Source organism: Scleropages formosus, chromosome 4 (assembly GCF_900964775.1).
Source record: "Scleropages formosus chromosome 4, fSclFor1.1, whole genome shotgun sequence".
Taxonomy (NCBI): domain Eukaryota; kingdom Metazoa; phylum Chordata; class Actinopteri; order Osteoglossiformes; family Osteoglossidae; genus Scleropages; species Scleropages formosus.
Genome location: NC_041809.1, coordinates 27,477,283 through 27,503,440, shown reverse-complemented (window position 1 = coordinate 27,503,440; position 26,158 = coordinate 27,477,283). Strand labels below are relative to the sequence as shown.

General features: G+C 43.2%; 2 protein-coding genes across 2 annotated transcripts; both read right to left on the bottom strand.

Annotated features, from left to right (window-relative positions):
* Window positions 1-772: 772 nt before the first annotated feature.
* LOC108941250 (forkhead box protein O1-like) lies at window positions 773-3,136 on the bottom strand. Its single transcript, XM_029251111.1, has 2 exons — window positions 2,516-3,136; window positions 773-2,071 (listed from the first exon to the last, which is right to left on the bottom strand). Exons 1-2 carry the CDS (start codon window positions 2,948-2,950, stop codon window positions 773-775), a joined length of 1,734 nt encoding a protein of 577 aa, XP_029106944.1. The 5' UTR covers window positions 2,951-3,136.
* Window positions 3,137-17,200: 14,064 nt separating this feature from the next.
* Window positions 17,201-25,568, bottom strand: LOC108921175 (galactose-3-O-sulfotransferase 2-like). The gene is made up of 4 exons (XM_018730521.2): window positions 25,508-25,568; window positions 20,057-20,188; window positions 18,744-19,017; window positions 17,201-18,590 (listed from the first exon to the last, which is right to left on the bottom strand). The coding sequence occupies exons 2-4, from the start codon at window positions 20,152-20,154 to the stop codon at window positions 17,769-17,771; spliced, it is 1,194 nt and encodes a 397-aa protein (XP_018586037.1). The 5' UTR covers window positions 20,155-20,188; window positions 25,508-25,568; the 3' UTR covers window positions 17,201-17,768.
* Between the last annotated feature and the right edge of the window lie 590 nt (window positions 25,569-26,158).

Here is a 26,158-nt window from a genome sequence, read left to right as displayed (position 1 = left end):
TTGTTAGCACAATAAAATGTAATATTGTGTTTTCTGCACTCAGCTTTGACAGAAGTGCATTGTTTGTGTGCTACAAACAGAAGTGAAATGTTGGGATTTGAGAATGTGTTCTGCAGGAATAAAAGATGTAGAGACGCGTACGTAGAGTGAATGCAATGAGTCAGCAAAACAGGAGTGAAAACAAGTACTGAGAGAAGGAAAAAGGGTGAAACACACACACTCGTCCCATACGGGGTCGCGGTGAACCGGAGCCTACCCAGCAACACAGGGCGTAAGGCCGGAGGGGGAGGGGACGCACCCAGGACAGGACACCAGTCTGTCGCAAGGCACCCCAAGCAGGACTCAAACCCCAAACCCACTGAAGAGCAGGACCCAGTCCAACCCACTGCACCACTGTGCCACTGCACCACATCACCCAAGGGTGAAACTGTATACTGCATATGCAGGCAGAGCAAAGGCCTTTTCCCTGGTTTTTACTTACACTCCAATCTGTGCTGATATTGATAAAATTATTTATTGATACCACTGAAAATCCTCAGCAAAGAGAATTTTGTTTTTTAATGTTCAAGTTACTCCCCTTAGCTAGCTTGGGGGAGAGGAACAGGCAAAAAGAGGTAATTTTAAGAGTGTTAAAAGATCTGAATGATGGCACTGTGGTATAGTTAGCTATTTTTCTGAAGGGTTACCTGATGCATAAATAACAATCTGTACTAATATAACAGTTCAGCAAAGTCTTTGGCAGGGTGTGGCCTTCACTGTGTTGAGCTTGGCTTCAGTTGTAGGGGATGCTGATCACTTGGCTAGGCACCCAGCTCACCGAGGGGTCCGGTGTGCTCACAGTGGCAGGATAGCTTTGATTCACTGGCAGCATCGGGTCATAGTTGAAGTCTATGTCTTCCCCATCCATGAGGTCACTTTTGATAATGTAGTCTACATCACAGTCTAGATCCTCTGTGAACATCTCAGTGTTCAAGTCCGTAGGCATCTGGCCCTCAACTGTTATTGAGGAACTTGGTTCCCCCAAAGGACCAGCTGCAGGGAAACTTCCACTGCCACTTGCTGAAGAGATCCCCCCTTCAAAGAGCAGCCGTAACTGGGACTGCAGCTGCTGAGGCAGATGTAGGCTTGTGGGGAACAACAAGCTCTTGTCAAGGTCTTCTCCTAGCACAGTGTTACTGGGGAGCCCATGTCTATCTGCATGAGAACCCCCAAGGTGAAGTATCCCTGTACTTCCTTGACTAGGTGGTTCTGGCTCCACTTGGGCCATCACAATGTCACTTGGTGGGGGTGAATCAGAGACAAGAAGTGCCTCAAGCCTGGATGACAAATGAGCTCTGTAGCCCTCACCCTGAGAACCAGGGCTAAGCACAGAGTTAAAGGCAGGAGTGACAAAGTTTGAGGTGGCGCCTCTACCCTGTGAGACCGGAGACTGCAGCTCACTCTGAGTTAGAGGCACTGGAGGCTTTGCAGCTTGCAACAGCTGCAGTGCGGCAAAGCTGGAAGATGTTGCAGAGGTGGTCTTTCCCAGCTGCCTATTCATTAGAGTGAGCCCATCAATTAGGTCCAGCTCCTCCATAAGCGGCTCAGTAAGGGATGTGGGCATGCCACTAGTTGTATACCCTCCCAACAGGCCATCACGTTGTGGCTCATCTTCATCCTCCTGCAAGGGCACAATGGGAGATAACCGACCACTCAGAGTGCTGCCACTAGAGTTCGCACGTGACCGAAAGCCAGTCCACACATCTGGGTCCTCAAGGCCACTACGAGACGAGGGTCCAAGGGTCGATTGCGAGGAGCTGGGGCTTTCTGCTTCCACTGAGCCAACACTGGCTTCCCTTTGTTGGAAAGCAGCTGCTCCTCCTTCCTGCTTTGCCTGTCTGGCAAGTCTGCGGCTCTTTTGCAGCTTGTTGCTGTTGTCCATCGAGGTGGCTCGTGGACGAGGATCCTTTGCGATCTTGATGGCACTCTTGTCTCCCTCTGGGTTCAGAATCCACCAGGAGCTCTTGCCGGTAGATTCGTTGTGAACCCGCAGAAATTTACTGTGCAAGGAAAGGTTGTGGCAGATCGAATTCTGGACAGAAAGTAAAGAGAGACGTCAAAGGTTTTTCTGCAGTAATGAAAGCTTATGCATGCTGTCAACATTTTTTTCCTATCAAATTATGTGCTACGTGTTCACACTAGATTAACAGCACAGTAAATCCAAATTTTACATTAGTCTGATGCTGGGAAGGACTCTGGACTATCATGATCCTGCACTGACATGCAGTTAATAATGCATGGAAATAAATGACATCCATTCTCAAAAGGTGTTTATTACCATATAATGTCATGGATTGTGCCAAATTGCTAATATTGTGCAACATTTAGGTCAGTGATTCCTTAGTCCTTAGTGCACTGACAGAGTGCAATGCTGTGCAAGGCAACAAATGCAATGCTGAATCATCATCTGCTGTGCAATATAAACAAGATGCAGGGCGTATTTAAATCGCTATACTGTGGTAAAAAAAGCATTTACCTTCCACCCCGCTGAACTGTTGCTGTCCCCCTTGTCTTTGAAATAGGGCACAGAGTTGACTATCCAGTCATATATCTGCGCCAAGGTGAGGCGCTTCTCTGGTGAGCTCTCGATCGCCTGGCTTATCAGGTCCGCATAGGACTGGTTTCCCCAGGGGTTGCGCCGTGAGGCTCCCTTCCTCGGCGTGGCTCCACCCACGCCAACCACAGCACCTAAGTCCGGCGGCGGCACACTCTCCACTTGCCCCTCCGTGTGCTGCGTCTGCCTCTGGTTATCGTGAGTGGGTGGAGCCTGCAGTGGCTGATTCTCGCCGTTGCCAAGGCCCTCCTGTTTGACAGCAGAGATGTCGGGCCTTGGTAACGGCCACGTGCATGACCTGGGCCTGCTTTTGGGCTCAAAGTCTGGGTCAATATGCAGGACCTCTTCATCCTCCATGTTCAGCAATTTTCAGGGGGTTGTGTATGCAAAGTGATATAAAGCGCTATCAACCTTATTTAAAAAGTAATATTTACATTGGACATATTTACATTGGATTGTGGAGCAAACTCGTGTCACCTTACTGAAAACAGAGCATATGTTTCAATGCACCAATAAAATACCTTTCAGCATAACTTAAACCATTAAAATATGTGAATAGGGCTCTCTGCCACAGGAGATCTCGTCTATCCACTTACGCCTGTCAGTATTAATCACTGTCATCATGGATGAAGGTCTTGATCCTTAAGAGGCTATTTACATTTTTATTTACTCAACTTGTCGTCTAGATGTGTCTGCACATTTACACCGGAGAAATCGGTGCGGTGTTACTGAGAACAAAACGTAATGTAATAATGTGATGTATTTAATGTAAAATCCCACAAATAGAGCTTTCCTCAGAGTTTTTTCAACAACAAAACGTAACCTTCTCTCCAAATCGCAAGAGTAAAGTAAAAATGGACAAAAAGGAATTCGTGTTGCACTATAACATCTGATTAGCAAAACAATACAAGTATTATTATTAACATTACTATTTAAAACGAGCTAACTAGTATACAATTCCGAAGTAATACAAGTTGGAATCAGTGCAATAAATGATCCTTCGAAACGGCATTGATCTTATTAATTTTATCAACAATTGTATTTTTCTGTGAGATGTACATCGCTTTGCAGAGAAGCACCTGCTAAATGAAAAAATGTAAATGCAATGCTGCAGAGAGCCCCCTAATAGCATAGTATGTTTTGCATTTTCTCTGGTCAATCAGTTCCAGTGTGCCTAGGTTGGTGACTTGTACCCTATATAGCAGCATCTCATACATTTGATGCTAGCATTGATCTTTCTTTCCAACTTCCAGAAACCATGGAGCCAGTCTGCCAGGGTTTGACTGTGTGTATGAAATTGTTAGCAATAGAAAAGGTCCAGTATGGAAGAAAGTGTTGTCATGACTCTTGTGAGTTATTTCTCTGAACGCCATTGCGAAGATCTTCAGCTGAGCTGTGTCAATGGGCACCAAGGAACTGAAACCATTGGAAAGGGAACTGAGATGGAAGGAGACAGGACTTGGGAGGACTGATTCAGGAGTATCACTCAGGTAGGCGTGGGTTCGAGGTCTAAGGGGCTTTGTTGAGTTCTGGGTGTCATCTGAGAATATTTAAGGTTGTAGTTCAAGGTCATGGTTCAAAGAGGGAGCGTTGAGATCCAAAGGGTCATGGTTTCAATGCAAAGTTCGTAATCCAAAGGGTCGTGGTTCCAAAAGGCAAGGGGCAAGGAGATTTCACCATTACGGTGAGTAGGTTGCTTTCTTTTGAAGAGTGTATAATTAGGTGCAAGTGTGTGGCATGTATTTGTGATTAGCTACCATGGCTGTCGATTGCGGAATTTTCCTCTGAGGTTTCAACAAGAGTGTATTTCTGATTTAGTTTATATCATGTTTAGATCATATATAAAATATATTTAAGTGGTTCAGTGAAAACAAGATGATTGTTAAGAAACTGACTAGTGTTTGCTATAATATACCATAATTACTCTTCAAAGCGAGGGGGGGGCGCAGTGGCGCAGTGGGTTGGACCACAGTCCTGCTCTCCGGTGGGTCTGGGGTTCGAGTCCCGCTTGGGGTGCCTTGCGACGGATCGGCGTCCCATCCTGGGTGTGTCCCTTCCCCCTCCGGCCTTACACCCTGTGTTGCCGGGTAGGCTCCGGTTCCCCATGACCCCATATGGGACAAGCGGTTCTGAAAATGTGTGTGTGTGTGTGTGTGTACTCTTCAAAGCCACCAGTAGTACTGAATACAGAACATAGCTGTTTCACTGATTAGAGTTCTTTTTCCTGTTGTTTCACAGAAGACATCTAGTTTGAGCAAAGACAGATGCCAGAAAGTGTTTTTAGCCATTTTCTGTTGATTTTTAAACAATAAGTGCCTTGTCACATTAATAGCAGTAGGCGTAGAAAGACATAACTCTGTAATGTGTCATTGGAAACACTGCCTTTTGGCACAAAATCAAAGCTTCCATGTTCAGTATTCACCAATAAGCCAGCATTTGGTTCAAATGGCCGGAGCAAATTCCAGACTGCAGAATGCCTGGGCACCCCGCATGTCTACTGTGATTACTAGTGCTGTCTTTGCCTTCAAGAAAAATGTTAAAGTCTCCTCCTATTATTAAACGTCCATCGGTTACACAATAAAGAACCAGCTCATGTAACAGAGCAATGTGGGACCTGACCTCCGCCGAAGCACAGAAGCAGAGAATCCGTATTTGCTGACTTCTCCACATGACGTTCACCCCTAAAACCTGGCCAGAATGAATAGTAAAAGGCCTTACCTTTTCAATGGCATGGTTCCCAAAAAGAATCCCTATGCCTGTAGAGGGGATCCCATCTACGGTCCAGTAGGGCTCACCCTTCCTCCATTCGAGTCACGTCCTGCTGGTCCTGGAGGTGGACTTCCTGCAAAAAACCACATTGAAGGCACGTCACTCAAACTGAACAAAAAAAGCAGTTTTTTTTACATTGTTCTTTAGCTCCCTGATGTTGAAATAAAATTTGAAAGTCAGCCATTGTGGTATGTTATTAAAAGGACAAAAGACTATTAAAACACTAAAATTAAAATAAAAACCTGCCATTATTTAATCTATTAAAACCTCCTCCCTGGGAGATACTGCCCCAGCTGCCCCACAAGAGTCCCCCTCTGGCAGGGAGGCCTCAGAGTTTGGCATCGCCCATCTTCTTTCATATGACAACTGCCGACTCAAAAACATTGACAGGGAGCTCCACAGGCCCCATACAGTTTCCATCTCCTCCGGGAAGCAGGGTCGCTCTCAACCTTGTTCTGAAGGGGACTCAGCCAGCGAGAAGTCCTGTTCCGATGCTGCAGCCTCCCTTCTGGACTTCTTTTTCTTCTTCTTCTTGTTTGGTGTGGAGTCCTCCTCAGGACTTCTGCCAGGGTAGGGGCAGGACTTGCTTCTAGGAGATGTTTAGCCCTGCCAAGGGCCTCTCCGGCCCCTGCCACCATTTCCATCCCCGTCTTCTCCCTGCCAATTTCTTTGTCTTGCACTGTTAGGGCCTGAAGACCCTCCTGGAGGGCCTGTACTGCAGGCTAAGAGAGGCCATATGATCTTTGCTGCTATAAATGTTACAGCAATGGGGGACCTTGCAGTTCCTGACAAAATGACTGGTCTCCAAGCACTTCCTGCATTTCATATTTCTACATTCCTCTCCTGTGTACCCCTGACCCTGGCAGAGTTTTCAGAAGGAAGGCATCTGAAGGTAAAAGATAAATGCTTTATTATTTAAAACACTAAAATATGCCAGGGGATGGTGCAGTCCATTGGGAGTCACAGGGTTGGGACGTAGGTGCACCTGAAACCGCCTGAGCCCATTCCATATGCAAAATCTGTCCTGAACATCCTTGTGGCTCGGAAGGAGGCTGACGTGGCGTTGTAAGTAAGCATGGACGACCTTGGTACTGACAAAGGGATTAAAAACGTGGACTGCACACATTCTATGGGCCATTTCAAGTCACTGGTTATTCTGAAACAAATTTTTTTGGGAGGAAACCAGAGCACATGTAGGAACCCATTCATGGAAACATGCAAATTCTGCATAGATTGAATGGGGATCAAACCTATGCTTGATTGCACAGGCAGGCACAGTTGTTCGCTGAGGTTGAATGCCCCATTCAGTCAGATGGCCCATTGTTTTATCGATCTGTTGATTGACAGGGTGTGTAGGGATTCCATTCCATCCTCTTTCTCTTTTAGATGGAAAGTTTTGTGGTATGTACCATGCACTTTTATACACATAATTACACTTCTGTGACGTTTACACACTGTTAACTCTATTTACAGACATGTCTTAAGACAACAGACATTTAAATTCAAAACACATGCCTTGGTGACACACACGTTTTCAGAACCGCTCATCCCATACGGGGAACTCGAGCCTACCCGGCAACACAGGGTGTAAGGCCAGAGGGGGAGGGGACTCACCCAGGACGGGACGCCAGTCCGTTGCAAGGCACCCCACGCAGAACTCGAACCCCAGACCCAGCAGAAAGCAGGACCGCAGTCCAACCCACCGCGCCACTGCGCCACTGCGCCACTGCACCCCTGCCTTGGTGACATTGCATCACAAAACAGTTCTCTGCCCTTGGGAGATGTGGGTTCTCCTTTGTGTGCCAGATGCAAAGAAAACTTAACTTTTAAAGCCTGAAGTGATACAATGCATAGATTTCTCCTGAAAGGCAACATGAATATTCATTTTATTTTATTTATCACAAATGATGCCTTACCAGCAACTCAGCAGAGAGGGGTTATGAGTGATTACAATACTCTCAAAAATTGCCTAGTTAGGTAGTCTTCTAATAACATTTTTATCACATTTATGTATTTTGCTGCCATTCTTAAGGGTACCACAGCAGGAGGTGGGATTTAAAGCAGCTCTTATTACTACCCTCCCCGGTGTTTGAATAACAATAATACATCTATTTAGAGATGACAGAGAAGGTTGGTGATGTCTGTAGCTCAGGTTGTTGATCCAGATGTTTGCTAAGCTTGGCATTTATTTTGCAAACGGTTCATCACCAGTCAAGGTGACATCATCAGTGCACAGTGTGTATAATGGGGAGGGTTTGAATGTCAGTCTAGCCCAGAAGCTGGAAATTTCCTCGGCTTCAAGTTGAGTGCCTGGTTTGAGATGACCTTGAGCACTGGAACCCATTCTGCTTTCTAGTTGTCTGATCACTGCGGCTGTAACTGGTTCTAAACCTGACTGAACCTTATTAAACCATACCAGTTTAGTTTTGGTTCATGTCGGTTGGTCCTTGCGCTGCATGGGCTCATAGACTGGGTCCAGATTTTGACATGATTGTTTATTGACTTTGTTGAAGAGTACCAGGCCTCGAGGAACTCTCTCAAATTCTTACTCTCTCTGCTTTGTATCTTCCTGAGACAAGATTTCCATGTTGTCCAGGTTAAAAGTATGTCCTTCTTGGTCCTGGTGAACAGATACTCTATCAGGGACAATGGGTCATGTCTTCTTGTAGCCAGTTTGTGTTCATGGAATCGTGTTGATAATTTCCTCCCTGTTTGGCTAATATAGTGTTTGTCACAGTTGTTCACCTGATTTTGTATATGACTTCTGTTCTTTCTTCTGTCTTGAGTTTTTCTTTTGGTCTTGAGATCATTCATCGTAAAGTGGCTTTTGGCTTATGGGCTATTGTGAAGCCATGTTGTTGGTGCAATATGGCTGTCACTTATGGTATATTCTTGATGTATAGTAGAGTGATACTTTGGTTTGGTTGTTTGTTGGAACTTGTTTGCTCATTTTGATGGATTAAACAGCGTCTGAAGTTTCTTGGATAGCCATTGTGTACAAACATCTTGAAGAGATAGTTTTTCCCTTTGCTTTGAGGGCTGTTGTGCTGCAGTGTGTTTATGCTCTTTTAAATAAAGTTTGTATGCAGCTCTTCTTGTGACAGCTGGGATGATTGCTGTTGAAGTTGAGGACTTGATCCATGTTTCTGAATGATGTGTATATGTGGTTCCCTCCTGCAGGTGGTGCATATTTGCTAAAGGTATCCCTAGCTGTGTTGATATGATCAGCCTGAAGCACCTTGGCCCCAACCTGAGCTACACGCGCCAGAGGTGTGTGGGTCAAAAATACTTGGGTAGTATATGTGATATGGGGCAAATCACATTTTTGTGCAATTCGACAGAGATCATACCCCAGTACCCATTGTCTGCACCCATGTTAGGGATGCAATTACTTGTAGCAGGTATCCATGAAACTGAGTTCAGCACCATAGCAGGGGAAAGTTCCATATGACTGAAGTGGACAAACAGGTACAGCTGTTTCGTAAATGGTACATGATATTGCTTTGTTTTTATCTAGCAGTGTTGACATGCATCTTTTGTGCACTTGTCAGCACGATTCTTTTAGTATTTTGAAACAGCGAGAGCAGGGAAGGGCTTTTTTATCATGAAGTAGCATGAGAAATGCTATTGTGAATCTGCACAATATCCTTTACAAAGATTTTAGAAATGCAGCATGAACAAAACAAAACAGGTTTAAACAAAAGTTTGAAAACAATTTGTGTGTTTTATACAGAATATTTCTTATAACTTCTCTTGATATAAATTTGGTTAGTTATGAACAACCCTCAGTAATTCCACTTTGGAAATTTTTCAAACACCGCAAAAACCTGGATTCCTGCATCAGCTGCTCCTCAATGGGGTGGTTCAAGGCATAATAATGGATAAAGACAATCTGATTAAACAAATAACATCACTTTTTTAAGTAAAAATTAAAAAATACACATTGTGAATTAAAGATGCATTCCTGTAGTCTCTAACATATTGTAACGGCTGGGGTTACTCTGTGTTTAAGCGGGAAAATGTTTCTTGTAACTAGTTGCATGCTGGGTATAATGTGATTTAGGTGTTCAACCACTAGGGGAAATTACAGGGAAAATAATGGGGTAACTGTGGTTGCCAGTGGGAGAGGAAAAATGTGGGGGCACTAAGCAGGCTGGGAAGGCTAGCTTGAGGAAAGGGGGTCCTCGAACCAAAAGCATTATTTTCCTGTGTGCTGGTGTTCTAATAAAATGTTCAAAATGAATGCTACCTGTGCATCCTTCGCCCCATCTAAACCAGGAGTGCCACGTGTCACAATATATTGTGTACTTAAAATAATAAATGTTTAATTTTGTATTGACAAACTGCATTTCCTGATGTCCTCACATGCCTCCCCATATTCTCTCAGCCCAGCTGTCAACCTGTACTATCCAAAAGCTAGAGATGCTTCTTGTCTGCAATATCCAAGAACATGCTGTTCCCAGTAAGTCTTAAGAAGGGTGAGTCCTGCTGGAGGGTAGGTGGCATCCACTCTACAGGCATGGGAATACTTTTTGGGGACTGTGCCTTTAAGAAGGTAAGGCCTTTTATTGTTCGTGCCGGCAGGGTTTTGGGGTGGACGTCATGTGGAGAAGTCTGTACGTACGCGTTCTGTGCACCTATGCTCTGGGGGCTGTCAAGTCCTGTATTGCTCTGTTTGATGATCTGGTCCCTCATTGTGTGATCGATAGACACTAATAATAAGAGGAGATGTTAATATCTTTCTTAAAGGCAAGGATGATACTAGTATTAAACATTTTTAAAGTTTTATTAGCAGCTTTAACCTTACTGACAGTTTTAGAAAACATAGAAACACCACCGATCAGGGCATTACCTGGCGCAACAGCCGTGGTGCCTGTAGTCCTTTAGATTACATTTTAGCATCGCCCTCCGTTACTTTTAAGAAGGTTCTGTTGACGTTACAGTGGCCTATGGACCATATGATGTTTGGGGCCACGACGCAAATGGCCATGGCGACTGGAAGATGAATATTGAACTCCTCTAAGAAAAGAAGAATAGAGACCTTTTTATGAGAATTTTTTGTTGTGGCAGGATTCCATGAATTTTTACCCCTCAGTGGCTGATTGGTGGGAGGGTGTCAAGGCGAAGGCCAAGACCCTCACCATCAACTATTGTATCTGACGTGCTGCTTTGCGACATCAGGATATCAGCTCACTTGAGGAGGAATTCCATAGGATTTATTCTTGCCACAATAATGGAGGGACCTTTGATTATGATAGGGCCGTGGAGATAAAGGCTACTTTGAGGCGGCTGCATGAGCGGCAGGCCAAAGCCTTTCTGTTTGGCGCCAGAGTTAAGGAGGTAGAGGAGAATGAGAAGTGTACCTCCTACTTTTTCAACAAGGTGAAGGACTTGAAGCGTAAGGGAGGGTTTACCTCTCTGCAGAACCAGCAGGGTGAATCCTTCACCAACACTACCCAGATGTTGGAGGTTGCATCTTGTCTTTATATAAATCTTTTTAAAGTCATGGAAACGGACCCGGTTACAGAAAGGAGCTTTTTAGAGAATTTGACGTCGTGGGTTCCCGAAGATGCTCTTGGCAGCCTAGAGAGCCCTGTCGCTTTGCTCGAGCTATCGGACGTGCTCAGTAACATGAATTGGCGCAGGGTTCCTGGCCTCGATGCTTCACCAGTTGTATTTTATTCCACGTTTTGGGACGATTTGGGGCTGGCTTTTTTGCATGCTGTCAAGGAGGTGCTGGGCAGGGGCATGCTTACCAAAAGCATGAGGACAGGGGGACTCTCCTTGTTGTACAAAAAAGGCAATAAAGCCAATCTTGCCAACTGGAAACTCCTTACAATGCTTTGCGCTGACGCAAAGATAATTGCGAAAGTCCTGACCGAGCGTCCGAAGAAAGTAATAGCCGACTTGGTCCATCGTGACCAGACGTGTGGAGTGCCTGGGCATTCCGTGTTCTGGAATTGCACCTGCGTGAGGGGGACCTTTTGGTCCTCCGCCCATGCAATCAGGTTCTCTACGTCAAGCCACTGGTGGCTGCCATTTGTGCCCACCTGGGGATTGACGGCCTGCTCTTGCTGGGGGTGGCGGTGAGGCGGTGAAGCTGGCCCAGTACGCGGATGACACTATGTTGTTCCTGTGCTCAGACCGGTTGCTTGGTCGGGTGCTCAGCCTGGTTCAGGCATTCGGGCGTGCCTCAGGCTTGGTGCTGAACCTCGTCAAGTCTCATCAAGTTCTTTGCAGCTGGAAAAACAGAGAGGACTGCACCGGTGGTTTTTCCCAGTGTGACAGTCCCAGTCCTCTTAAGGCAGAGGTGTCAAACTCAAGGCCCACGGGCCAAATCTGGCCCGCCCCCTCATTTTATGTGGCCCGCGAGAGCTAAGAAATTATTTTATTGTTCTTATAAATTTTATTTTTGGGACCTGAAAATGCATCTCAATTTTATTACCTGCGCGATGAAGGCATCTGCAGTAGACGGCAGCGTCTGGATATCTGTTTTTCCTGCAGTAGCGTTCTAGTGGAGTGATAGGATTAGTGAAAATATACAAGTAGACCCATCATGTTGAAGAAAAGAAAAATTGATGCAGAGGGGAGGCTATATAATGAGAGATGAGAAAGCGAATACTTGTTTGTGCTTAATGGAAACAAGCCGTTGTGTCTTCTTTTCTATGAGGCCGTGGCCATGCTCAAGGAATACAATTTACATCGGCACTTCGACACCAAACACGGAGCTAAGTATGCTAACCGTAGCCACCAGAGAAAAGCAACAAAAAAGGTACAAGAATTGAAAAACAGCCTGCATTCTCAGCAGAATTTGTTTGCAAACATTTCTGCAAAAATGATGCAGTAGTGAAAGCCAGCTTTAGTGCGGCTGAAGAAATCACCTGAGCTTCCAAGTGTTTTTCAGAAGGTGCATTTTTAAAGCAGTGTGCTGAAGATATGATGTGAGCAGGTGTGCCCCGACCAGAAACAGCCTGGCGTTTAACAATGTTAGCTTGTCAAGGAATACTATTGTGGACCGAGTCAGGGAACTAGCGGGAAATATGATGACACAGCTGGCTGAAGAAGTGTGCAGTTTTCTGGCGTGTTCGTTAGCTGTTGGAAAAAAACAGTTTCTATGCCACAGACTGCACCTTAGATCAGAGCACAATTATTTGTTGTACCATACTTTTGCCCCTTTCAGCTGTGACTAAAAAAGTTAAAGTAATTCATGGGGCTTGTTATTTTTTGTATTATGGTACAATACACTTTATTATTCATTTGATTTTGAAATTTTGCTCTTTGATGTATAAGTAATGATATTTTTCTTAATTTCATGAATTAATTTAATTTAGAATATCACAGAGAAATCTGGGCATGTGCTCACATACAGCACAACCATGTGTTTTTGTTACCACATTTACTTTTTAAACAAACTGTACAATAGTTGTACACTTGAATACACTTTTTCATTATTTGTCCTGGGCTTCTACTTTCAAAGCTAGGTATTAATTGAGTTATTACCAAAACCAGTAGTAATCGAATGCAGAGGTAATTATGCAATGTAATAAGATTAGATACATTCCTATAGTCTTACAGCTACAACCGGCCCTTTGAGAGCAACCATAATGCTGATGTGGCCCGGGATGAAATTGAGTTTGACACCCCTGTCTTAAGGTATTGGGGGTCAACTTTCTTTTGGCAGGTGCCACCAGAGCCAATTGGGAAGAATGCTTGCCCAAAGCCAGGTGGAAAATGGCTTTGTGGAGGACAAGGTCCCTCTCCTTAATAGGGAAAATGCTGGCGCTGAAGGTGGACATTCTCCCTACGTTGCTCTACCTTGAGCAGGTATACCCCTTGCCCTGCACGATGCGGAAAGGCCGTACGAAAGATGCTTTCAATTTCGTGTGGTGGGGCAAGTACGAGTACGTGAGGAGGGAGGTCATGTACCTTCCAAAGGAGGAGGGAGGGAGGGATGTGCCAACATTCCTCTTAAACTGGATTGTCTCTTCCTCTCCCAGTTATATAACCAACTGGCAGCTCCGATTGAGCATCCCCACCATACATTGTCCGTCTTTGGTTGGCCCTTCCAATGTGCCAGTTGGTGAAGTCCTGGTCCAACACCAGACCGAATGCCGAGACACAGTCCGCTCATTACAGCCACATTGTAGAGTAGAGAAGGACTACGACAGCCGAGGTCGAGGCAGAGACCCTCCTTAAGCACAGGGCCTTGTGAAAAGGAAAATACCCAAGAATGGTAGGTAAGGTGTATTAAATCAAAAAACAAATGCATTGCAATTCCCATTGTTGTTCAGTTCCGAATAAAAAATGAATGAACTTTAATGTACATGGACCCTTTAGTTCTATGTCTGTGTTGGTAGCTGGTACAGTTGGTAGCCTAGTGGTTACAGTCTACATTTACATTTACATTTGATTTATTCATTTAGCAGACACTTTTCTCCAAAGCGACATACATCTCATAGAAAATATAATGTGTCCATTACATTAGCAGGAAGAGAAACTTAGATGCAGACACGTGATATTTAAGTACAGTTAGTTTGTTTCTTTCCACCATATAGCAACTTTATCAGAATATCCACGATTTCTGATTACCTTCCTAGTAATTTTTTTTTTTGAGATACATATTAAAATTACGTTGTATATGTATCTCCTGCATTACGTTACAGGAATAGTGCGTTACAGTGCAGGAGTACAGTTACTGCCTTGGGATCCAGGTTCGATCCCTACCTCTGGCTGTTGTACCCTTTTGTAAGGTACTTACCCTAAAATTGCTTCAGTAAAAAAAAGAAACCCAGCTGTGTAAATGGGTAAATAATTTCATGCTTGTAACTATAATAATTGTGATCTTAACACTGTGAGTTGATTTAGAGAAAGGTGTCAGATAAATGTAAATGCCTAAGACACAAGGAAGTGTAGGAATCTAAGTGCAACCCTTGCTCTGCATGATGCAGAGAGGCCTCACTAAAGATGCTTTAGTTCTTACCTGAGGGGGCAGATATGAGTACATGAGGAGGGAGGGAAGGATGTGCCCAACATACCTCTCAAAATTAATTGTCTCTTCCTTTCCCAGGTATGTAACCACTTGGCAGCTCCAATCGAGCGTTGCCATCAGTACTTTGTGCGTCTTTGGTTGCCCCTTCTGATGCGCCAATTGGTGAAGTCCAGGTCCAACATCGGGCTGAATGCTGAGACACAGCCCACTCATTACAGCCATGCTGTAAGGTGGAGTAAGACCACGGCGGGCAGGGTGAAGGCAGCAACCCTCCTCAGGCACAGGGCGTTGTATAAGATACTGGTCGAGAGGAGAGGAACTGGAGTTCATTCAGGCTCGAGGAAGGCACATGGGCCAGGATTCAGTCAAAGGAGTACCACTAAAAAGAAAGGGTATGCTCACCACATTTAAGCAAGGCTGTAGGCAAAAAACAAATGAAATTAGTACTAGAGCATCTTTGGACTGCTGGGCCTAGCACCAAACCTTCAGTCAAAAGGAGGGGCGGAGCCAAGAGTATGTCTCTGCAGGTTACTTTGTTGTCCCTCCATGCTGTCTTGACAATGAAATCTATTCCAATTAACTTTAAGAGGGAGGGTAATAGAATGGATATAAGAAGCTTTGATGGAAGTGAGTTGACACAGAATGTGTCTATGGAATGACAACATTTGAAGAATCCATGGAAAGAAGGATCAAGGTCACAAAATGTCAAAATGGAGAAAACTGAATTTTTAACTTTGAAACAATATTTTATTCCACATATATATATTTGCCATGTATAAAAATTGGACAACACAAACCCATGGTATTTAACAGTAGGATATTACATTTGAGCATTTTAGTCAATAATTTTGGTATTGATGATGATTTTAAAAGTTGTTATGCAGTCTGTACTATGATTGCTTTTCCCTTTTTTCCATGAAAAATTAAAAATTGACTTTTTCAGGGCCTGCCCCTCACTTTCTTCCCTGCTCTATACTCCTGGCTCTTCAGACGTTGATCTGGATCATGACTCAGTCCCACACCCATGACACCAAACCCTATTTTGTCTGTGTTCTACTCAGTGTTTGATGCTTTAAAGCAACATTTTGTATCTTCCCTTGCCTGTGTCCGCATACCCCGCACCAGTTGCACAGCAAAGTACATTTGCTTCATATTGTTGACACGGCTATGCACTTGAGTTTAATAACAATCCACGAGAAAACATGACAACTTTGATAGTCATGAATAAATGTAAATTTAATGTAGTTTAGGACTCTCAATAAAAATAACCCAAAATAACATTTCCCTGATCTCATAAGTGCATGATTAACATGTGTTTTTGTTTAATGACTTTTCAATAATTTCTTCAATGAAAGAAAAGTCTTTATGCAGCTCCTCATGTGATGCATACTGGTTTATATGGTGGTATGTAACAAACTGACTGTTCTCAGGAATCACATGTTGGCATCACTTTATGCATTCTTGTCTGAGCTGTACCTTGCTCTGGAGGAGTGTCTGCTAAATTAATAAATGTAAATGTAACAAAGTAACAGCACATAAAAAAAGTGAAATAAATCTTTAAATATCTGGAAGGACAAAATAGATTAGACGAACATACAGATGCAAATATCTCACTTTAATGGCTTATACAGTACATTTTTCAGTTAAAAGAATCAACTGAACTCAACACGCATTTTTCCCAAATTGTTTAACAAACATAATGGAATCCAGCTGGATGGAAAGCGTGTACAAGTTTAATATTTTAATAAATTAACAAAGAGTACATGCTACACACCACAAAGTAAAAACAGACATTAAATCAACTAATGCACACGCACACAAACACACACAGTCTGAAACTGCTTATTGTAACCGGGGTCACGGCAAGCCGGAACCTAACCCAGCAACACAGGGCGCGAGGCTAGAGGAGGAGGGGGAGGGGCCACACCCAGAATAGGACGCCAGCCCATTGCAAGGCACGCCAAACAGGACTCGAACCCCAGACCCACTGGAGAGCAGGACCCAGTCAAGCTAGCTGCGATACCGCACCCCTCAACTAATACATATGTTCGAAAAACACCATCCCTAACCAGACAGCAAAAACATTCATGTGCTTATTTCTGGAGGGGGTCATTATTGCATCTTGCCGTAATTTATTTCAAATTTACAATCTTCCCAGAGATGTGCTACAGTTTCCTGGAACAACTGTAGTCACAATAAACAGGTAAATATACTGACGGGTCTGTAAAGGTTTATGAAACAACATCAGTTGTGTGCTGGTGAGTGGCCCAGCTCAGGGCAGGAGCATCATGAATGACAGCTCCCAGGGACCTGTCCCTGCCCTAACTGAACAATGATGACCAGCTGCACCTACTGAAGGACAATAAGGGGGACTATAAAGGTAGCTGACCTGAGGTCTTTGGGAGGGGTAGTTTGGGTATAGGACTGACTGGAAGAGTGACCTTAGAGAAGAGGTTTATAAGTTGTGTTGTTGCAATTTGTCTGAGGGGGGTGTGCTTTAGTTCCTTTTGGTTGAAAAGTCCTGCTATCTCTTGCCATATAGCAATCTATGATTAAACTGACATTTTGACCTAACACACACATGCTGCAATGATAGTCTGAATGTATATATGTTTCTTCAGATTCCTATTGTGCAAGAAGGGGGGTGCGGTGGCGCAGTGGGTTGGACCACAGTCCTGCTGTCTGGTGGGTCTGGGGTTCAAGTCCCGCTTAGGGTGCCTTGCAACGGACTGGCGTCCCGTCCTGGGTGTGTTCCCTCCCCCTCTGGCCTTACGCCCCTGTGTTCCCGGGTAGGCTCCGGTTCCCCGTGACCCCGTATGGGACAAGCGGTTCTGAAAGTGTGTGTGTGTGTGTGTGTGTGTGTGTGTGTGTGTGTGTGTGTGTGTGTGTGTGTGTGTTTCTCTGTTAGTGAAATGATTTGTTAAACATTGGATTGGATAAAAGAGCTAAATAAAGGTAAATACAAAGGGTTTGAAGACTATCAAAGTTCAAGTATCAGGGTGTAAAGTTCTTCTGCTATCTAAGCAATGAGGTATTCAATTCTGAACACAACCTTCTCACTACTACCAGTATCAAATCAGTAGTTAGGGTATTTCACAAATCACTATATGAATTTGATTAACAAGTAAACAACCAGTCACAATGCGCTTCATGTAGTTGCATACATATGTTGCTCTGATCAAAATCAGGAGTGTGTGGACAGAGAAATAATACAACTGCTAAGTAAGGGAGAAATTCAGAAACAGTAATAGAAGTAAAATGTCAGAAAAAGTTTAACTTCTACACCTCTACCAGTAAAAGGCTATTTCTCATATGAAAGAAATTAATCTCTTATTTTCATGAAGACCTAGGTTTCCACTAATTCAAGTAATTTGTATCTTAAGATAAAACTGTTCCAAGCACTCTCATACTTTAGTATCACATTTTAGAATTTTTTTCTAAAGAAGGTGGAGCACTCAGAGACTGTTTGGCTTCTAGCAGCTTCCTATATGGGATTTCTGGCCTGACCATGTTTAAACAGGCTTTGTGAGTAGCATTGTCTAGGTCAGGCTTCAGCTGGTAGCCCAAAATTTTCTTCACACCAGTCTGGAAGGGCTTAAGGTCAGCATCGCTGATCTTATTGCTTTCTACCAGTTTACCATCCTCTAACAGACAAGTTTGCATCTGTTTAGCTCGCAAGTTCCGCAGAATCACCAGTTCCTGCTCCATACGAGCCACTCCAAAGCGTTCAACTTCTTCCCAGAATGTATGATTAAAGGCCTTATAGAGGTGCCAATCCAGGGCATTCCAGTCTCGCAGCCTTCGCTCCTGATTTTCAGTCAGCAGCATCTCCTCATTGCTGCCTGACTGCTGCATATTCATGCTGAAAGTAATGATGGCTTCCATCGGCCAGCAGAGGGCATGTCGCAGCAACACTAGTGACTCATCAAAGTACTCGAGAAGCAGGATCATATTAAATGTCTTGCGGATTACAGACTCGCCTTTCATGGCCAGAGATTCTGAGTAGTTGGCATTGTGGTCAAAGCCGAAATCAAACCACATCATGTTGCGAGAAAAATGGCTGTACTGAACATAAGGGTTGTAGTATTTCCAGGGTTTGGAGACAAAGGCATGAAAACTCTCTGCCTGAGAAAAGGCAGGAGATATGGTCTTGAAATAGGAAAATGCTGACTTGGCCATGGTAACAGGATCACCCATGATGGAGAAGTAGAAAGTGTCTGGGGGCATAACCTTTTCCACCTGATAGAGAGAGAAAAAGAGTTGTTACAAATAGGCAAAAATGAAGTATGGACAAATTCTGAGTGGAAGCTGAGAAAAGGGAGGTAGGAATAAAAGGGAAGCACAGATGTGACCAGATAAAGAGCACAAAGCACAGAGAGAGGATAATTGTACCTCTGATTTTTGGAAACGCATGTGGTTTGCAAGGATGTCAAAATGCTGCTGACTGTCTGACTGGTACCCCCTTACATGATGGGCAGAGAAGTAGTTAGGATATCCAAAATGATCGCTTGTGGGTAATGCAAACCATAGACCCCTCTCATCTCCAAAACGATACAGCATGTTAAGTACAGTGCTGCTGCCTGTCTTATGAGTCTTCAGGAACATGATGTGTTTGTGGGGACGGCAGGAAGCAGTCGCTCTTCCAGGGAGGATTGTATTTTGGCAACTGCAGAGAGGAATGACCATGAGTAAAGAGAATAAGAAAGAAAATCTGAAAAATTACTACATCAAAATGTCCAGGTATAAATGTAACTATTACTTGAATTTTTTGACTGAAAAATTAACACAAAGCACAACAATCTTGAAAATAATATTCAGTGTTAAATTTAGTATCATAGATTAAACATCTGAAAAAGTTCGGAGAACAGCAGTGTCAAGATGAAGCCCACTGACAGGGATAGATGGGCACTGCACAGGATAGTTGCTAAAAATCAAACATTGTCAGAAGTATAATAAACACAATATTTGGACACCTGGGGGGGGTTTGATATTCAGGGGGTGGTGTTAAACTCCAAACCCTACATGTTCTCCCCAAAGCGCTTTACAGTGTTAAGGCAACAAAAATAAGACAACTCCCCTACAATAAACCTACAGGTATGTTATGTTTGGTATTACTTTGAGAAAATACTGCACTGTACTGAAGATTAGCATGAAACAATCTGTTAGAGGTATATGAAGATCCAGACAGACAGTTTGACAAAGCTTACATGTCTCTCTGAACAGCAAATTTGGTGGGACAAAGAATTGCTTAATATACAGTACAGCCCTGCTCTCTTCCGTTACTTATTCCTCATCGTGTTTTATCTGCATCTTCACCTTACGCTGAATAAATTAATTTTGCGACTCAAAACAGTTTATGAGCCTTGTAATAAGCAGGTATCCAACAGGCAAAGACAATAATTAAGCTGGCAGCTGACTTGATGACAACACAGATCACAACATTTCCTGATTATCACGGGCGTAACAACACAGAGCTTCATAATGGAAGGATTAACAATCTTGCCAGCTACAATTTAACAACTTCTCCTCCCATATCATGTAAAACTCGAATATGCAAAAGCAGAAAACACATGAAAACAGATACAGTATTAAAAAAGATGTATTTAAACTATGAGGGAGTCAATCAAACAAGAGACAGAAACATGAATTAAGTGCATCTGTACATATTTATGCAGAGAGACATGAAACCACAGATCGTTCCTTACTTTAGCCTGAGGACTCCTCCAAGTATTTGTCCACAGAAGATAATCATAACAAGGAGGGTGACAATTTTGAGAAAAATTGTGATGGAGTGGGGCTCCATACCGGTTTTCACGTGTAGAAACAAAATCCTGGAGCTACAAGTAAAAGTGGAAAAAGGGAATAGAGGAATAAAATCATGTCATTCACCCATAACAAGTAATTTATTCTCACAGATTAAAAAAAAAGAAAAAAAAAGTTATACACAATTTTCACAAGTTTTAACTAACTTCTGTTCCTTCACCGATTACACACCAAATATTTCCCAAGATCCACATTCATTATTTACCAAGTTTAGACTCCAAATTCTACATTTGCATTCATCACGTTAGCTGACGTGTTTTTTTCCACAGCAATTTATAGTGTTAGGGTAATACAGTAACAGAATTTCCCTACAATTTGCCTACGTGTGTTTTGGTTGGTTACTTGAGGAAATACTGCACTGTACTGAAGAGTAACATGAAACAACCCATTAGAGGAGCTCCGTGAAGTTGGGCCCCCCTACAAACAGCACCTCAGCATTATCCCCACTCACCATCATGAACAGCACTGTGGCAACAGTGGAGTCATTCAGGTTCCTGAGCACCACCATCTCATAGGACCTGAAGTGGGAGTTCCACATAGACTCCATCGCCGATAATCATTTGTGCCATAAAAACTAGAATTTGTGCCGTTGCAGTTTTTGAGATATTAACATATTTCGGAAGTGACGTCACTCCAGTCCCCCTACAACGCCGTAGGAACTCGAATTCGGGCTCATTCGTTAGTGATACGTTTGTGCAGTTCAAACCCCCATACTCCCTCTTACTTTGAGACAATGGAGGTTGTTTACACTGGAAGTGACGTCACCAGCCTCCCTAATGCCACAGATGCTCGAATTCGGGCTCATTCGTTAGTGCTACGTTTGTGCGGATTTCTGCCGTTTGAACCACGGTTCCATCTCTTTTACTTTTTAAATATTAAGGGATATATTACAAGTAACATCACTCCGATATTTCAGATATTACTGATTATATGGCACGTTATTTCTGGCAATATTCATAACATGTACTGTTACATGACTTGCAGTCCATATACAGCCTACCTATCCCACTTCACTCACCATACCATGTTGTGGTGAAACACAACGGGAAAACTGCTGCTTGTTAAATCTTTTACTGCTCATTTTCATTTGATACTCACTGTACGCATGTTCTGTCAATCTTAGCTATGTTTCCACTTAACATAATTCGTTTTACGTCAGTTGGTTGAAATAGAACATAATTATGATAATTACTCATTGGCCTCATCCGGGATGGTGATGAGTCTGCTTACAGACAGGAGGTTAAAGAACTGGCTGTCTGGTGCCGTCACAACAACCTGGAGCTGAACACGCTCAAAACGGTGGAGATGACTGTAGACTTTAGGAGAAACACCTCAGCATTATCCCCACTCACCATCATGAACAGCACTGTGGCAACAGTGGAGTCATTCAGGTTCCTGGGCACCACCATCTCACAGGACCTGAGGTGGGAGTTCCACATAGACTCCATCGTGAAGAAGGCCCAGCAGAGGTTATACTTTCTTCGCCAGTTGAGGAAGTTCAACCTGCCACAGGAGCTGCTGATGCAGTTCTACTCTGCAGTCATCGAGTCTGTCCTCTGCGCTTCTAAAACTGTCTGGTTCGGCTCAGCTACGAAATCAGACCTCAGAAGATTACAGCGGATAGTCTGGACTGCTGGAAGAATCATCGGCACCCCCCCACCCCCACTCTCCAAGAACTGTACTCATCCGGAGAGCGTAAAAGTGTTGGCAAAATCATTCTAGACCCCTCACATCCAGGCCACTTCCTCTTTGAACCTCTGCCATCTGGCCAACGCTACAGAGCACTGAGCACTAGGATAGCCAGGCACAAGAAAAGTGTCTTTCCTCAGGCCATCTACCTCATGAACAGCTAAATGCCCCCTAGGGAGTAAACTGGTGCAATACACAACACTATTTATAATTATATCTATTTATCACATCGTATCTCTTACCTACACTCCCTTGCACATACCTGTACATACATATAATGTCTAGTGCCTATTTTGTATATGGTGTACTTTATATTTTACAGATATATTTTATTCACTTAATCTATTTTTTCTTATCTGTGTCTTGTCACTGTCATTCACACTGTCATGTGGAAGTTTTGTCACCAAAACAAATTCCTTGTATGTGTAAACATACTTGGCAATAAAGCTCATTCTGATTCTGATAATTAATCACAACGTTTTCAAAGTTCTTAGTTGTGTGTCGCTGTTTGCGTTGATTATAATTGGTTAAAGTTAACTCATTACAAAAATACTGTAGCATCCCCCCATGAAGTTACTAGACACGGGCTCAGTAGTCAGGATAAAAGGAACAGACTAACTGTGTACTTGTCTTTGGCAGCGCTGTTAACAAAGACAGTACAAGCGATACAGAACAGTGGAAAGCTCCCCTAAGTCATGCCCAGTCCCCAACAGCTAGGGGACCTCCTCTAGAATTACCCAAAATTCCCCGTAACAGACTACACGTAAACAATAAAACAACCAAGAACAACAGGACACCCAACTATGTACAGACATGAACACTAACAACTATTTCCACGGAGCTATTTCAGCTCCCCTCGCCGCCGTTACACTTTAATAGTGTCCGGACGGGAGTCAGACAGGGACACGCGTTGCTCTTATGTCCGAACACAGACGAGAAGTAAATGACCCCAGGTGCAGAGTGTATCTATAAGTGCGCAATGCACACTGTAAAGTACCGGGTAGAGGTGAAACAATGAATGAACAAGAGGCAGGAGTAGACAGGACAGGCACTCGGGACCAGAACATAAACAACTATGTAACAAACTGAGGGTACTAATGATCATGAAGAGAGCACAATTATAGAAACACTAATTAAGAATCTGCAATCTATCCTTAGCCACTTACCCCTTTTATACCTCAGCGCTATTGTCCCTGTGGGTCGTGACAAATACCACCAGTTCTTCTAGAGTGTCAGCTTTAAGTTTAAGTTTCAAATTTATTTTCATAGGGACAAGTACTGTGTATATGTATCATGAAATTCTTTTTGAATGCTTCTCATCAGACTACGAACAAAAACAATAGAAATACTGCGCAAAACAAAACAATGACGATGAGTAATGCTAATAAGAATAACAATAAATAACGGTAACAATAACAATAATACCAGTAGACAGCCAGAGAATTCAGGACGTGAGAATGCTTAAAGTGACAGTGTAATTTACCAATGTGCTTGGGTGGAGCAGTCCAACTCTAGTTACTAAAGGTGGCACATTAGTGAGTGTTCTATACTCTTACAGCAGTAGGGTAAAAGCTGTTTCTGTACCTAGCAGTGCGGGTTCGAATAGACCTGAGCCGCTTTCCAGATGGCAGAAAAGAGAAAAGTTCCCATGCGGGGTGACTGTGATTTTTCATGATGCGCATAGTCTTTCTAAGGCAGCGTGTAGTGTAGGTGTCCCGGACTGCTGGTAGCTGTGTGCCGATGATTCCCTGAGCTGTTTTGACCACCCTCTGTAGGGCTTTCTTGTCCTGTGGAGCAGCTGCCACACCAGGATGTAACACCCTGTGAGGATGGACTCCACAGCACACCTGTAGAAAGTGGTGAGGACTGTAGTGGACATCCTGGCTTTCTTCAGACACCTGAGGAAGTGGAGACATTGACGGGCCTTTTTGATGGTTGATGTTGTGTGCTCAGTCCATGTGAGTTTGGCAGTGGGAGTGACCCCTAGGAATTTGAAGCTGCTGACCCTCTCTACAATGTCCCCTCTGATAGATGTTAGACATAGATGTTTAGTCTGGTACTTTACAGTCACTGAAAGATTCTAGAAGGCACCATTCCAATATCAAATCCTAACAGGTACTGGGATATTGGGTGCTTGGACCATGTGCCAAAATTTGCCAAAATTAGCTTATTTCAAGAACGTGGAATAGTTTTCTCAAAATTGACATATTGTAGCTCCCGCCCAACACACAGACAGCGTTCATTGATTATGAACATTTACTGGAACATCACCAGCACACAGTGTGAGAGATATCGGTGCACCACAATGGAAATATTGCTCTCGGTCCGAGGACCCGCTTCTTTTCCCGAAACCAGACCTGCACCTAAACCAGCCTTCCCAGTCTGGTTGGTTAGTGTCTATCAAGTTTCTCTTCCTCACTGAAAACTCACCCTCTCAAAATCCCTGTGAGCCCCCACAGAGAGGTAGAGGAACAATTTCACATTTTTGCCCAGAATCTTCAACTGTTTACAGTAAACAGTGTAAAAGCACGAAAGGTAAAGCACGGAGGTTCTCGGTTCTGGCTCCATTGTGGTGGAATGACCTTCCCCTGTCACTCAGAACTGCCGAATCTCTGTCTACATTCAAGAAGCCTCTGAAAACTCACCTTTTCCGGACCCATTCCGCCCAAAATCTCTCCAGCTCATACAGTGCAAATATTCAGGCACCGTAAGTAACTTCATGAGCATCACCAAGCCTTTATTCAGCCTATACTCCAGCATTGTTTTTGCTTGTGTATCTTATAATTATTATATTTAAAAAAAAAGGAAAAATTTGTAGGAGGATATCATTATCAGGATTGTCTATGCTGTGTTTTATGCACCTACTCGAGCGATGAACATCGGTGCATCAAGTCACAAGACAAGTGGAAAGTAACAAACTAGGTTTACTTAAGAATCACACGTCTGCAGCTATGTCTCTTTCTCAATGTAATGCATAAATTGTACTTTTGCTGAGATGTCGCTTTGGACAAGCGTCTGCTAATGAAATGTTAGTATATATCGTCATGTAAAATCTCGTCTCGCTCACACGACACCCAGAGGAAACGCAACAGTCAGTGTCGGGCAGAGTGTTCTTAATGATTAATATAACTGAATGGAAAATACAAAGAAAATAGACATAATAACTTTTCAGTTACATTGTGTCATCTTCAGTTGCACTGACCGAGTTGTCTGTTTGGAAACTGTCAAACGCTCGACCTATATAGTTTTCCGTATTAAAAGTAACGTCATGTTTACCACGTGCAATGAACGTTACACTCTGTACACAGTCAGTGTACTGACAAAGTGAATTTCGTTACAATACTCCAGCTACAAAACAACAGGTTGTTAGGCAGAAAGTCGAAAAAATAAACTGATTAATTTAAAAAAAAAAATCGTTTACCTTATAAAAAACCGACACAAATCAGATTTTCTTTGTTTTAAAATTACTTACGATTCTCACATCCGTGTCACAAGCGCTAAAGGATGAAAGTTTACTGGCTCGTCGCTATAGTATAAAAGATTTCTGAGTTTCCGTGTGCACTGTTAGTAACTGTTACTGTAGACTAGTGCAGAAGTCAAATGTGGTCCACAGTTAAATGTAAAAATTGTTCACGTCCTCTCACCTAAATGTGATTACACCACGGAATTCAAGCCAGCGTTCGTTGACGACTCGGTCAGGTGACTCGCAACTTTCTACGGTTGAGGGGGTGTGGAATTCTAAAATGTCAGATGGAGCTGCTGATGGCATGATGGCATGATTAATGCAGAGATTATTAAGCCCCAGGCACAGGCAGTGACTGAGAACTCTCAGGATAATACATGGGTGTACTTCGCTGCCCTGAAGCTGCAGAAAAAAAACGGTTTAAAGTAGAAGTGAACGTGTTTAAAAAACGCAGTTACAAAAATTAAAAACCCAAAAACACAGCTGAAAACTGTAATATAAAACAAAAACTCGCATTCTGGTTAAAACAGCAGAACGCATTCATGCGCTATTAAAGAGATCTTATAAAGTTAGCTGTCACTACATCAAAACAAAACAACATTAATTAATAAAGCCCAACAAAGCTGAACATAAACCAGAAACACAAAACCACAGTCTGGACTTAAAGTATCTGATGTCATTACAATAATCATTATAATGCACTTTGATTTTTCCAAAACTACAGAAGGTCTTGGCGGGATCAGCAATAATACCCCAAACTAGGCTGTCTACCTCTGGCCTGGCGCTCACCCATCAATGGCAATTTCCCACTCTTTCTAATCAGCACATGGGC